At 52.9% G+C, this 14,063-nt stretch overlaps 3 protein-coding genes across 4 annotated transcripts in view; 2 read left to right on the top strand and 1 right to left on the bottom strand.

Annotated features, from left to right (window-relative positions):
- LOC132327924 (carboxypeptidase A2-like) overlaps positions 1 to 5,950 on the top strand; it is a 7,437-nt gene extending 1,487 nt beyond the window's left edge. Inside the window, exons 3-12 of the mRNA XM_059847620.1 lie at positions 133 to 214; positions 1,082 to 1,216; positions 1,685 to 1,783; positions 2,290 to 2,388; positions 2,514 to 2,615; positions 3,441 to 3,551; positions 3,874 to 3,964; positions 4,427 to 4,626; positions 5,328 to 5,412; positions 5,655 to 5,950. Coding sequence (XP_059703603.1) covers positions 133 to 214; positions 1,082 to 1,216; positions 1,685 to 1,783; positions 2,290 to 2,388; positions 2,514 to 2,615; positions 3,441 to 3,551; positions 3,874 to 3,964; positions 4,427 to 4,626; positions 5,328 to 5,412; positions 5,655 to 5,842 — 1,192 coding nt within the window. The 3' untranslated portion in view covers positions 5,843 to 5,950. The remainder of the gene's footprint in view (positions 1 to 132; positions 215 to 1,081; positions 1,217 to 1,684; positions 1,784 to 2,289; positions 2,389 to 2,513; positions 2,616 to 3,440; positions 3,552 to 3,873; positions 3,965 to 4,426; positions 4,627 to 5,327; positions 5,413 to 5,654) is intronic.
- The window catches only part of TMEM209 (transmembrane protein 209), a 24,034-nt gene extending 15,214 nt beyond the window's left edge, over positions 1 to 8,820 (bottom strand). Inside the window, exons 1-2 of one of the 2 annotated variants that reach the window (XM_059847615.1) lie at positions 8,424 to 8,820; positions 8,152 to 8,240 (exon numbers count right to left, since the gene is read on the bottom strand). In XM_059847615.1, coding sequence (XP_059703598.1) covers positions 8,152 to 8,240; positions 8,424 to 8,820 — 486 coding nt within the window. The remainder of the gene's footprint in view (positions 1 to 8,151; positions 8,241 to 8,423) is intronic. The other variant, XM_059847617.1, reaches the window with a different exon arrangement.
- On the top strand, positions 8,748 to 14,063 carry LOC132327923 (carboxypeptidase A1-like). Its single transcript, XM_059847619.1, has 11 exons — positions 8,748 to 8,883; positions 10,686 to 10,767; positions 11,170 to 11,304; positions 11,447 to 11,545; positions 12,089 to 12,190; positions 12,460 to 12,561; positions 12,671 to 12,781; positions 12,966 to 13,056; positions 13,198 to 13,397; positions 13,665 to 13,749; positions 13,822 to 14,063. The coding sequence occupies exons 1-11, from the start codon at positions 8,819 to 8,821 to the stop codon at positions 14,007 to 14,009; spliced, it is 1,260 nt and encodes a 419-aa protein (XP_059703602.1). The 5' UTR covers positions 8,748 to 8,818; the 3' UTR covers positions 14,010 to 14,063.

Genomic DNA, 14,063 nt, shown 5'->3' with positions numbered 1-14,063 from the left:
CTTGGTGATACCAAATCGATTGATTAAAGGAGCCATTAACACACAATTAACACTGAATTACCGATCCCAGGAACAGACCAGCTCGGCCAGCCCCCTTCCGAGGCTGCTTCTGAAAACATTGATTTATTGCAGGCACCAGGTTCTCCGGATCAAGACCAAAAATGAGGTCGAGGTCAAGCAGCTGCAGCTTTTGGAATCGCTGGAACACCTGGAGGTGGGTCATGGCCACGGAGGCATTTTGGATTTGCATCTCGTTCCCAACAGGTCAGGGTGTGAATCTGCCTCTCGTTTGGAAGGTTCCCATCACCCTGGGGCAGCTGCCATAAATAATTTTACTCTCTCAACACTTTAAATTTGACCTGCAAGTTCGAGTACCAGCTCAGCGTTCAGGAGGGCCAGAATTGAGATATTTTTATTTTTCCTACTGGTTTTACATAAATTTTGAATTGTTAGATCTTAATCTCAGTGTTGAAAAACTTGTTTTTCCAGTGGGAACGGCAATGTTTTGTCTCCCAGAGTAATGGAAGGAATCTATTAGTTGGTCTACACTGTATTGAAACAGGAAAACACAGTGTAAAATTCCAGGTTATTACTGTTCTTATTGCCACTGGTGAGAATTTTTAACATCACTTTTAAAAATCCCTGGCTTAAAATATATATTATGAATCATTTAGAAATTAAAATTTAGAAAAGTCCTACCAAAGGAGAGATAAAAGGAGAAATGAAAACAATGGGTTTCATATTACCTAAGACTGGAATATGGAGTTTGTCTTGAAATTATTTCTAGTAAAAGGGAGAATAATAAAATAGTCATCAGAGACAATTAAAATTTCCTCTCGTTTGTGTGACCAAAGCCTAGAAGTCAGTGAAAAACTGACTCAGGCCCTCTGTATTTGTTATTTTTTGAGTTATCAGAAGAACTGATACAAGGTTGTGGTGAGGCCACAGAGAACAAAACGTTCCAGGGCTGCTCTCTGCAGGGGCCCTTGGACTGGGGAGAAATCAGCATTTCTAAAGCTCTGCAAGAGCTGTTTGCAGGGTGCCTTCCCCAAACCAAATCCATTTTCCTTTCCCTCTCCAGCTGGATTTCTGGACCAACCCCTCTGCCCCTGCCCTCCCTGTGGATGTGAGAATTCCTGCTGTCAGGGTCCAGTCAGTGAAAGCCTTCCTGGAATCCCAGGGCATTGAATATTCCATCCTGATCGAAGACCTGCAGGTGGGCAGTGCCACTGGCACTTCTTTCTGACATCTTTTGGAAACACCAGTTCACAGTCTGGCCTCACTCCCCCTTCGCCATGCTCTGTTTTCCATGGGATCCTCCCCTCATCTTTGTAGGCTGTGGATCATTCCTCAAAGACAATCCATGGGTCGCTGTGAGTGATCTCTGACTAGTGATGTCAATAAACTCCACAGGGCTCTTCTGACAGCCCCTGAGGAATTACACGTGGACTTTTGATCCCAGACATTTGGGAATCCCAACACTGAGGTTACTGATCAGTCAGTAAACTCTGCTGGGAGTAGTTACAGATACAAATCGCCCCCTTGGGCACTCATCTGACATTTCCTCATGAGGGGTAATTCCCAAAGAGCACCTAAACCACCTAAACATTAACTCACTGCCTTTTCATTTATTGATCTTTTAGCAGTGAAGCAGACACTTCTCACTATTTGAATGTTATTTTAGGATGTTCTGGATAAAGAAAAGCAAGACATGGTTGAGAGTGCCCAAAGGCAGCGCAGCAGCACCACCTTTGACTTTGGTGCTTACCACACTCTGGATGATGTGAGTACCTCAGGGGAAGAGTATTCTGATTTTTTTTCTAGTCTTTTTGCATGCTGTATTCAATTCAACATCCTATATTAGCATCTAAAATGTCCTTGCAGCTTTTTCTTGCACGTGGGTTTGCTTTTTGCAGTATTAATTTGGTGCTCAGAACAATCAGCCAGCGCTGCCCCTGACAGTGTTGATCAAAATTCCATAAACTCTCCTGCAGACTCTGTCAAAACCCATCCTTCCAAAGAAAGAGAAATAAAGGGGTCTTGAAATTGGGAAATAAAGAACTAAAAAGAAATAAAGCTGTGGCTTCCCCATCCTTGGGAGTGTCCAAGGCCAGGCTGGAGCAACCTTGGACAGTGGAAGATGTCCCTGCCTGAGGCAGGGGGGTGGAATGGGATGGGCTTTCCAACCTGAATCAGCCCATGATTCTCTGGAAGGAATGGCAGAGCACAGAAATACGGTATTAATGTCCTCAAAGATGATGTTCGTGTCCTTGTGGCCTTGCATTTCAGATTAATGCAGAACTGGACCATCTTGCATCTGAGTTCAGCTTTGTGGAAAAGATCCAGATCGGGGAATCCTACGAAAAGCGGCCTCTGTACGTCCTGAAGGTAGGACAAACATCATGGGATGCATCCGTAGGGATGAACCACAGACAGCACAGAGCACCCCAGCCTATTATGGGATGTGCTCGACTGCGAGGTGCAGAGTGTGAAGGCTCTGTTTGATTTCCCAGTTCAGCACCGGAGGCTCCAACCGCCCGGCCATCTGGCTCGACGCCGGCATCCATTCCCGCGAGTGGGTCACGCAGGCCAGCGCCCTGTGGATCGCCAACAAGGTTCTGCACCAGGGCTTCACCTCTGGCCTGTCTTGGCAATGTTTCCTGCTGTTTCAGAGGATATCACCCTCTGTGTGTTCCTTTAACTCACCTCCCAAAGGCAGCTGACTCCCTGAGGATCTGGTGGTTGCCTCAGCCTGGAACTGGGAAACTCTGTCCTGTTAGAGCAGCTGAGTGTAGGCAGACAAGATGTAGTGGTTCAGGTGAAACTGTGACACAAATAATCAAAGACTTTGAGATTGTATTGCTGCTTTGCTCTGCTCACCCAGAAAAATGCAGTGGGGCTGGTTTAGGAGGTTTATGCCCAGACCTCCAGCTCTCTATAAATGAGGATTTAAATCCTGCTGGAAATGACTCAGCCTCCAGAGAAGTCACAGGATCACAGAATAAGCTGAGCTGGAAGGGACCCACCAGGATCATGGAGTCCAGCTCCTGGCCCTGCACAGAACCATCCCCAAGAGCCACCCTGTGAGTGTTGTCCAAAAGCTCCTTGGGCTCTCTCAGTGCAGCACAGTTGAGAATTCCCAACCTGGCTCTTCCATCTCAGTCTTAGTGCCAGCCTTGGCCTGTCCTCTGGGACAGGGAGGAGGGAATTTTGTTATCCTCTTCCATTTTATTCTAAAGACCTCCTGTCTTCAGAATAAAATAATAAAACAGATTCTCTGCTCACTCCACATGCAGAACAAGGAACAGTTATGGCCCACAGATAATGGATGTTCCTTGTTTCCCTGCCCCAAAATCCAGCCTTTCCTGTGTCCCAAAGAGGGAACGAACACCTGGGAAGGAATTACTCTGCTAAGCAGGGTGTGCTCTGTCTCTGCCTAGATTGCCTCTGACTATGGAACAGATGAGTCCATCACCTCCCTGCTGGACAAGATGGATCTTTTCCTGCTGCCAGTTGCCAATCCTGATGGATTTGTGTACACTCACACCTCGGTGGGTCAGCTCTCTGTCTGAGCTCCGTGAGATTCCTGGCTCTTCCAAGCAGATAATAAACATGAGGGAAGAGGGCTCTGAAAGTCTTAATGCTGTGAGAAGAGTTACCAAAGAGCTGGGCAGACAAATATTCTCATTATTTGTCTAACCCATCCACTGTAAATACCCATTTTTAGTAAATCCATTTGATTTTTAACCATTGGCCCATCTTGGCAGTCAGAAATACTCTTGGGATCATGCCTAGGATCAATCCCCCACGGATGGGGGGCAGTTTTGGTGCCAGCCCCAGATGTGCTGCCTTTTGAGCATTTCTCTGTTGTAGAATCGCATGTGGAGGAAAACCCGCTCCAAGATTCCTGGCAGCATCTGTGTCGGAGTTGATCCCAACAGGAACTGGGATGCAGGTTTTGGAGGTAGGGATGAAGCTTCTGGATTCTGGATCCTGTTACACAGAACCAGCAGCTGCCTTCATAAAGGGGATTAATCACCCTAGAGCACAGGATGAGGCAGCATCATGGAATTATGGAATCACAGAATGGTTTGGGTTGGAAGGACCCAAAACATTATTTAGTTCCACTCCCTGCCATGGGCAAAGCCACCTTCCATTATCCCAGGTGGTTCCCAGCCCCATCCAACCACAGAATAGCCCCAGGAATGTGGATTCCTGGGTTGCTGGGCAGCCTGTTCCAGGTTGCATCTCAAAGTGCATCCCTTGAACATTCACACTCTATCACTGCTGTTTGAGCATTTATCAGTGTTTAAGGCCTTGCTTTGGCTGCAGCCCTGTGCTTAGGAAAGCCCAGCTTTGTGTGGGTCTGCCCTGACCTCCCAGCAATTCCACTCCTCACGGGTCTGTTCCCTCCTTGCACCACCAGGTCCTGGAGCCAGTAGCAGACCCTGCTCCGACTCCTACCACGGGCCCAGGGCCAACTCCGAGGTGGAGGTGAAATCTGTTGTTGACTTCATCAAGAATCATGGAAACTTCAAGGCCTTCCTGACCCTGCACAGTTATTCCCAGCTCCTGATGTATCCCTACGGATACAAATGCACCAGGCCAGACGATTATGCCGAGCTGGTGAGACAGCAGGACTTGGCTTTACCTTCCTCTCTTCTGTCCTTCTGTACTTTCCTTACTCTTCCCCAATGACAGCGCCACAGCTGGAATAATATCTCTGAGGCAATCTGGATCTCATAACCATAATTCCAATGGGAAAGACCTCTGGAGGTCTCTGTTCTAACCCTGAGCTGAAAGGGCTTTGGAGTCAGAGCCAATTTCAGTCTGACTTTGGATTGTTTTGTTATTTCTAAAGAAGAATTCCACAGCTTTTTCAAGCTCATCCCAAAGTTTCCCTAATCTCATGGGGATTTTTTTTTTCTCCTAATACCTAAATGCAATTCCCCTGTGGCAATTTGTTGCCTTTTTCCCCCCTTCACAAAGGACCCAGCTCTGTTTTCCATCCAACCCCCATTAGGTAGTTGAAGTGAGCACAAAGTTGACCTTGGAGTACTGGAAGATCCCAACTGTCTTGGGAATTTCTGGTATCTCTTGAGCCTTCCCTTGGCAAGCCAGTGAGACAAACACCAGATGAACACTTACAGAACCTGCTGGAAGCTAACTCACCTGCAGTGGCACCTCCCAGAAATGCTGTGGAAGCTGTGGCTGCTGGTGGTGTGAATCATCTCCAAAGCAGTTTGGAGATTTCTGGTGAAATCCCGAAGTTTAATCTCAGGAAGTGTGGCTGCCTCCTGACTTTCCCTTCATCTTCTCCCCCGCAGGACTCTCTGGGAAGAGCTGCTGCCAGTTCCATCCGCTCCCTCTATGGCACCACCTTTCAAGTGGGCACCATTTGCAAAACCATCTGTGAGTATTTGGCCACTCAGAGCTTTTAGGGGCTGTCCCAGGACACCAGTCCCTGTTCTCCCCACAGGGTCTGTCCCTGGTGGAAGCCACAGTGCTCCTGTGCAGTGACACCACCGGTCACACATCAGACCTGAGCGTTCCCGTCCAAACCTCATCCTTGTCCCCCAAAATGCCAGCAGCAGAACAACAGAACTGCAGCATTCCCCTGCTCCCCCTCTGGACCGTCTCCCTTTCCCTTCCAGACCAAGCCAGTGGAGGCAGCATTGACTGGAGCTATGACAATGGCATCAAATATTCCTTTGCCTTCGAGCTGCGGGACACGGGGCGCTACGGCTTCCTGCTGCCCGCCAAGCAGATCCTCCCTGCTGCCCAGGAGACCTGGCTGGGCCTGAAGACAATCATGGAGCACGTGCGGGACAAGTCCTCCTGAGAGCTGGGCTGGGAGTCAGCTCTCTGCAGCACAGCTCAGAAATCCTCCGTGGGCTGGGATGGCTGTCGTGAGAGGAAGGGCTGAATAAACCCTGTGCGTTCCCCCCGTGGTGTTTGGCACGTGTTCCTTGTGTGTGACACGTCCCTGAGGAGATTTTGGGACACAACCCTCCCTGCCCACACATCCAGTGCCACCCCTGCCATGGCAGGGACACCTCCCAGTGTCCCAGCCTGCTCCAGCCCCAGTGTCCAGCCTGGCCTGGGACACTCCAGGGATGCAGGGGCAGCCCCAGCTGCTCTGGCAGTTCCAGCCCAGCCAGGAATTCCTCATTGCCCAGATCCCATCCATGCCTGCCCTCTGGCACTGGGAGCCATTCCCTGGGTGCTGTCCCTGCAGGCCTTGTCCCCAGTCCCTCTGCAGCTCTCCTGGAGCCCCTTCAGGCCCTGCCAGGGGCTCTGAGCTCTCCCTGGAGCCTCCTCCAGGCTGAAGGGGCTGGTGCAGAGGGCCTGGTGTTAACCAGCATAATCCAGGCTATGGAGCTAATTAAAGGAATTTAATTTCCCTTAATGAGCCTCAGGACCCTGCCAGGCCCCTGACCACTGTTCTCAAATGTACACCCCCATATATTTGGCTGCCCCTTTTCTCTCTCCCACGTGTTCCCAGTGGACATGGTTGGAGGGAAGGTGGAGATGGGAGGACACCTCCCTGATCCAGCACCCTGTCCCTCGGGAGCCCCTCGTTCCATTTTCATCCTGCAGATTTCTTGGGGATTAAGAGCAAAGAGCTCAGGAGGCCCTGAAGGCTCAGAGATTAGCTCTGGCTGCTGCTGCTGTGGTGATTATCGAGTCTAACAGGTTTATCTTGGTGTCTTGTGACCCCCCAGCAGCTGGTGAGTTACTCACCCTGGGGAGGCTGGCAGGAGAGCAAACAGCGCTGATGTGTCCGATAAAACCCTGCGGACTCAGGCACTGGGCTGTTGGCAGGAAAAGGGGAAGGTGCAGCTGAGGGAAAGAGCCCAGGGGTTGGGTTTGGGTTAAAAGCAGCTGTTTTGGAAAGCAAACCCATGCTTGGGGCAGCCAGTGCTGCCCATGTGTCCTTGTCCCCTCTGCTCACGGCCTTATCCAGTGGCACCTGCTTCCCAAACTGACCCAGCTTTCCAAAATCCCCTCCTCTGCCTGGTGACTAAAAGCCACTGATGGTAAATCCCAGGGACAGAGCACACAGCTGGCTCTTGGACCTGGACTAGTTCTTGTCTCCAGAGCAGGAACTGCAGAGCCTGAGGAGCCTTGGCTGGGAATGTGGAATTGTGACCTTGTCCTGGCTTGGAAGCTCATTCCAACCATCCCGGGCTTGAGGCCCCCTGTCCCCTCCTCCCTGAGTGCCTGGTGTGAGGAGAGCTCATCCAGGTCTGGAGCCCTGACTCCAGGGAGATCTGGAGCCAGAGCAGTGGATGCCACCCAGAGGAAGAGGAGGGTGTGTGCCATGGTGGGGCGAGGAGGGAGATGGGCTGGAGATGACACAGGTCTGGGGTGGGGGCACCTAACAGGGACCTTCTCATCCCAAGGAAGGAGATTATTGAGGAAACAGCCAAGCTCTTCACCACAGAGAGTGATGGGAGAGACAACAGCATCAGCTGGAGTGAGGGACAGCCAGGAGGGACATCAGGAAATGCTTTTCACCAGGAGGAGAAGCAGCAGGACCTGGTGCCAGCGGGGCCGTGCTGCCTCCATCTCTGGAGGACTCCAGGATCCTGCGAGGAGGGCCCTGGTGGGTCCCCAGGGCTGACCATGCTCCACCCAGGCATTGGATACAGACCTCCCGTGGTACCTTCCCACCTCAACCACCCCACGATCCTGCCCTGAAGAGGGTCCTGGAACCCCCTCAGCAACAGCACCAGTTCTGCACTGCAAAGCCCCACAGACCCCAGCACCTTCCCACGGCAGCTCCTGCTCCTGGTGCAGCCAGAATCCCCTGGATTTAATGGAGAAAACCACGGTCAGAGGATGTCAGCTGTAAAAAGCTGCCCTGGGAGGTGCCTGCCAGCCTGGGAACACAGCCCAGGAACCCGGAGCATCCCTGACAAGCACGGTGGGAGCTCAGGGGCAGCGCAGATAAGGCCCAACAAAGGCCCTGCTGTAACCTGCAGAACAAAGACACTGCTTTAACTGGGGAACAAAGACACCTCTGACAAACTGACCTCCTGGGATAGCCCCAGTCAGTGACAGCTGCTCCACGGCCACTGCTTACACCGAAAACAGAAAAATAATTCATTTTCTACCCAAAAATGAGCCTTTCTGTCTGAGCATTACCCCAGGTGAATGTCCTTGTGCACCTCTGAGCTCCACGACTTCCATCCGCTTTGAAGTGAGATTTCTTCCACCATCAAGTGACCCCACTCCTGGGAATGGTTTGATGAATAATTTGAATAATATATTTTACATTTTATATATCTATATACATGTATGCATAAACTAATTCATCATAAATAAATCTACGTTTCAATGCTTGTTTTTTCTGCAAGTAACTTTGTAGTAGCTTGTCATTACACATGCATTACTAATCATAATTATGATTGACTTACTCATAGCAGCATGTAATGAAGAAATCCATGGAAACAAAGAGGTGTTTCCTTGTGGTTTTGGGGCTCCTGTGACCACGCCATCCCCACCGTCCCACGCCCGTGGGTTGGGAGCCGCCCGTGCCCACGGCAGCTCAGAGCTGGGAGCAGGGACACTCATCCAGGACCCACTCACTGAGGAAGACGTTATCAGATCCTCCCTAATTTGGCTGCTCTTGTGTTGACTTTGCCAAATAAAGCAAACATTTGGGCTCCGGGAGCCCTTCCTGCCTGCTCTGTTTGTCGCTGCCGACGCCGCGGGGACGGCGGATGCGGCCCCGGTGAGGAGCTCCAGGAGGGACCCCGACCACCGAGGGGGTTCTGTCCATCCTCGGGGCTCTGCTCTGCTCCCACCCACCATGGAGACCCTCCTGGTGTTCCTCGCCCTCCTGGGGGTCACCAGCACTGAGCAGCTCTTCGTGGGGTGAGTCCTGCTGGGGCAGGGGGCGGTGGGACACCTCGGCTGGGATGGGGATGGCCCGTTCCCACCACGGTCCCTCAGGGTCAGCCAGAAGGGTGACATCCCAAAGGATGGAAATCTGAGAGGGTTTTCTGCCAGCTAGGAAAGGTTTGGGTTCACCCCAGGTTTGGAGGGAGGTTTGGAGCAGGTAGAAATTGGGGAATGCTGAAGCCTGAGGACATTGCTCCAAGCTTTGCCAGGGAGTGGAATCCCAGAGGATATGGGGAGCGTGTGTATGGCTCAAAGACGATGGCTGTGGAGCCACCCAAGGATTGCTGGGAATAAAAACCAAGGATTGCTGGGAATAACCAAGGATTGCTGGGAATAACCAAGGATTGCTGGGAATAACCGCCAAGGATTGCTGGGAATAACAGCCAAGGATTTCTGGGAATAACAGCCAAGGATTGCTGGGAATAACATGCCGTGGGAAAGAGCAAGATGTGGCTGGAGAGGGGGCCCTGGGGAGGGAGGGCAGCACTTTTCCAGGACGAACATCCTGATTGCAGCTCCTGCAGATAAGAACAGCACCAGTGCAGGAGTGAGGCTGAGAAGGGGGCATGGGACATGGGGGGGTCAGGACTACCCAAAACTCCCAAAGCTTCCAACCCATTTCCAGAAAGGTCTGAATGAATGGACTGGCAATGAGAACTAACTTGGAGAGAAAGTGGGAATTCTGTGTTCAGAGCAGGGAAAACTTATCCATCAAAAAGTACCCCTGGGCTGCTGGACATCCCACCAGCTGGACTGACACTGGAGCCAGAGCTGGTGCTCTCATGAGCCAGGGAGCAGATGGAGCTGTGCCAGGGGGGTTCAGGTTGGATATCAGGAGAGGTTCCTGATCCAGAGGAGCTGGCACTGCACAGGCTCCCCAGGGAATGGTCCCATTCCCAAGGCTGCCAGAGCTCCAGGAGTGTTTGGATAACGCTCTCAAGGACAGGGTGGGATTGTTGGGGTGTCTGGGCAGAGCCTGGAGTTGGATTTGATCCTTGTGGGCCCCTTCCAGCTCAGGATATTCTGTGATGTGACTGACCCACCTTCCTTCCTGCCTTCCTGCCTGCTTTCCTTCCTCCTGGGACACGATGCCATGGTTGAGGGATCCATCCAGGATCCCACCACTCTCCTCCAGGCAGGGGGTGGCTGGCAGGGATCCGAGCAGCTGTGAGCCAAGACTGTCCAGGGAATGTCAGGGCTGCTCCCTGATTTTGGAAAAATCCCAAGGATTTAATGTGCCTGCCTGAGTCCCCCAGGCACAGAAAGGAAATGGTTATCACCCTGGGGAGGTGGTTAAACTCATCAATGGAGCTAAGAGGATGAAAGGTGCCAAAGGGGAAAGGTGAAGGAATTTTGTGCCATTTTGGGAGTGGCTTTAAGCACTGCCCAGCAGGAGAGGTTGGAGGTAGAGCATTGATCCAAGATGAGAAAACCTCTCTCCCACAGAACATTTCCTCCTCTCCAGGGGCTGTGCCTGTCCTGGGGAAGCCCAGCCAGGCTGGACTGGGACTTCTGCTAGAGAATACATCCATAGATATAGAACAGATCCATGTGAGATATGCCCCAACATCCTGGGAAATGATCAAACAAGGCTGGAGATCCACTCAGGCTCCCCAGCACTCGCTCTTTCCCTGTCATGGCTGCTCTGAACCTGCATTCTTTTCTCTCAATACCAACAATTGATGCATTTTCCAACCCTCTGAGGCGGTGTGGAGCTTCCCCAGCCTCCCTCCAGGCCAGAGTCCCCTCCCTGTGACCCCTCTGCCTCCCTGCAGGGACCAGGTCCTGCGTGTCACGGCCAGGAACGAGGAGCACAACACTCTGCTCAGGGTGCTGGGCGAGCAGGAGGAGCTGCAGGTGAGCTCTGAGGGGTCCTGAGCACCTCCCTGGTCACAGACCCAGGTGAATCCAGGGCTCCCTCCTCCTTTTGCCATCCTATCTTTTTTCCTCCCCATTTTGGAGTTGTATCATTTCGAACTATACAAATGTGAATTTAACCTGGGCTTCCTTGAGCTCAGAGCTCCTGTTTTGTATGACCTGGGAACATCCCACAAATACTGACTCAAACAACTTGGCCTGAAACATTTCTGTAAATCCCTATGCAGATATCCATCTCTGGCCCAAAATTTGTCCAAAAACCTTTTTAGATCCTTCATGGAAATTCCTGTGAGACCCTGGAGGTGCTGGGGAGCTCAGTGGATGAGCACCAGCACAGGATGGGGCCGAGTTCTCCCTTTCAGCTCAACAACTTCTTCCCAGGTGGACTTTTGGCGTCACCCCAACAGCCTTGGCCACCCCGTGGACCTGCGGGTGCCCTTCCCCAGCCTCCAAGGAGTCAAAAAATTCCTGGATTCCCATAATTTTTCCTACAGCATCATGATCGAGGACGTGCAGGTAATGGCTATGACAGGAACAGGATGAGCTCCTCAGCTCAGCCCTGAGAGAAAGTCCAAAAAGTTGGAAATCAGAAAGAAAAATCCAACCTCCTCCTCCTTCCAGCCTTTTTGATCTTGGGGTTTTTTTGCCTCCTAACCAGGAATTATTGGATGAAGAAAAGGAAAGCATGAGGAGGTCTAGGAGGGTAAAGAGAAGCTCCAGGATGTTTGATTTCGCCTCCTACCACACGATAGATGAGGTACCTTTCTCTGCAGGGCATTGGCTTTGTCCTGCTGGGGTCACAGCCATGTGGTGAGGGTCCTGGTGAGTTCTTGGTGACAGGTGAGACCTCCCTGGGACACATTTCTCCCCCTTGGTGGAGCTCTTAGCTGAGGTGGGAGACTGGGAAACCTTCCACATCCAGCGTGGCCACTCCTGGAATCTCCCACCCTGTGGAAGACATTTTCAGCTTCACTTTGGGGGTGCTTGGAGCCCAGTTTGGGACTGGTGGGGGCTGTGATGGTGTTGGGGGGTCTCAGAGATTTTTCCCTCACCATTCATTCTACTTTTCCAAAAATGTTGTGATGGGCCTTTCCCTGCTCACACAGAGCCCCAACAACCTCGTGTGAGAAGCACTTCTCCAGGGAAGCACAAGGTCTTCTCCAGGGGAGTTTCAGGTCTCCAGGGAAGCACCAGATCTTCCCCAGGGAAGCTCTGCCTGTTGCATCTGGTGCTGGATACCCTGAAAAGCAAAAGGTGAGAAGCAGGCTGAGCCTTGTGAGCCAGCAGCTCCTCCTTGCAGATCTACGAGTGGATGGATGTCCTGGTGGAGGATCACGCCAGCCTCGTCAGCAAGGTCCAGATCGGGCAGAGCTACGAGCAGCGGCCCCTGCTCGTGCTGAAGGTGGGTCCTGGGGCAAACTGGCCCTGAAAATCCCCTCAGGGTGAGAGGGTGTGCCAAGGGAGCCTCAGGGTGGAATCAGCAGGGATTTCCCCATGGAAAGGGTGCTCAGGCCTTGGCAGGGGCTGCCCAGGGAGCTTTGGAGTGCCCATCCCTGGAGGTGTCTGAGGAACTCTTGGAGGTGGCACTCAGGGCTCTGGGCTGGGGCACAGGGTGAATTCCATGATCCTGGAGGGTTTTTCCCACCTCAATGATGCCGTGGTTCTGCACAGTTCAGCACCGGCGGATCGAACCGTCCGGCCATCTGGCTGGACACCGGCATCCACGCGCGGGAATGGATCACCCAAGCCACCGGTGTCTGGACGGCCAACAAGGTGACCTTGGGATCCCCTGGGATGTGGGACCCCAATTCTTACCCCGCATCCGTCCCATCCCTTGTCTCTGAGAGGCACCAGCTCACCTCCTGCTCCTGTCCGTGCGCAGATCGCCAAGGAATACGGGCAGGACCCCTCTGTCACGGCCATCCTGGACAGCATGGACATCTTCCTGGAGATTGTCACCAACCCCGATGGCTTTGCCTTCACCCACAGCTCCGTGAGTGTGGGGACACCACGGGGGGATCTTGTCCCAGCGCCTTCCCCAAGCACGGCTGTCTGTGGTTTTGGGGTGGGGAGGGATGTTCCTCCCGTGTGGGGCGGTGAGTGGAGATCCCTGGAGATGCTTGGGCAGGGGTTGGGATTCACGTCCCTGTTCCAGTGTCCTCTCCGTGTGCTCCTAGAACCGCCTGTGGCGCAAGACCAGGTCCATCAACGCTGGATCCCGCTGCGTCGGAGTGGATCCCAACCGAAATTGGGATGCTGGGTTTGGAGGTGAGACCTCGACCACCAGATCCCCACACCGGGCATTGTTTGTGCCTCAAAACATCAAAACTTTCTGCTGGAGTGGTGAAACCCAGGGATGGAAACCCTTCCTGAGGGATCCTCTCTGGATCTCCTCCTCCCCTGCCCCAGGTGCTGGCTCCAGCAGCAATCCCTGCTCCGAGACCTATCATGGCCCTCACGCCCACTCCGAGAGGGAAGTGAGAGCCATCGTGGATTTCATCCGCGCCCACGGGAACATCAAATCCGTCATCTCCATCCACAGCTACTCCCAGATGCTGCTCTTCCCCTACGGATACAGGAGGGCGCCCACCCCTGACCACCAGGAAATGGTGAGATGGCCCCAAAACGTGGGGCTGTGACCGCCTGGCAAAGTCAGGCAGAGCACCCCAGGAGCTTCCCTGCTCCTCTCGTTAGACGCAACCTGAACATTGAACCCCTGCACCTGTTGGAGGGTGGTTGCAAGATGGACCTCAAACATCAGAAATTAAGGGTTTTTTTGGGAAAACCTAGAGCAGGAGGGATAGGGAATGATGGGCTCTAGATGCCCCTGCTCCATGATCCACCAGATCCCACCACTTTTGGTGGTTCCTTTGCAGAATGAACTGGCCAAGAAGGCCGTGAGCGACTTGGCCGCCGTGTTCGGGACAAAATACACCTACGGCAGCATCGCCAACACCATCTGTGAGTGTCCCTCCCTCACCCTGCAGCAAATCCCTGGGGAATGGGCTCCCATCTGGGCTCCTCTCCCCGCAGACATGGCAGGAGGCACCACCATCGACTGGGCCTATGACAACGGGGTGAAATATTCCTTCACCTTGGAGCTGAGGGACTCGGGGCGCTACGGATTCCTCCTGCCCAGCTCCCAGATCGTCCCCACTGCCACCGAGACGTGGCCGGCGCTCCTGGACATCATGGTCCACGTCCTGGAGCATCCATACTGACCCCAGCACCTCCCCCAGCATTCCCTCCTCTCAATAAATCCTCATGGAGAGTCA

This window comes from Haemorhous mexicanus, chromosome 5, assembly GCF_027477595.1.
Source record: "Haemorhous mexicanus isolate bHaeMex1 chromosome 5, bHaeMex1.pri, whole genome shotgun sequence".
NCBI classification, from domain to species: domain Eukaryota; kingdom Metazoa; phylum Chordata; class Aves; order Passeriformes; family Fringillidae; genus Haemorhous; species Haemorhous mexicanus.
This window is presented reverse-complemented; position numbering and strand designations above follow the sequence as displayed.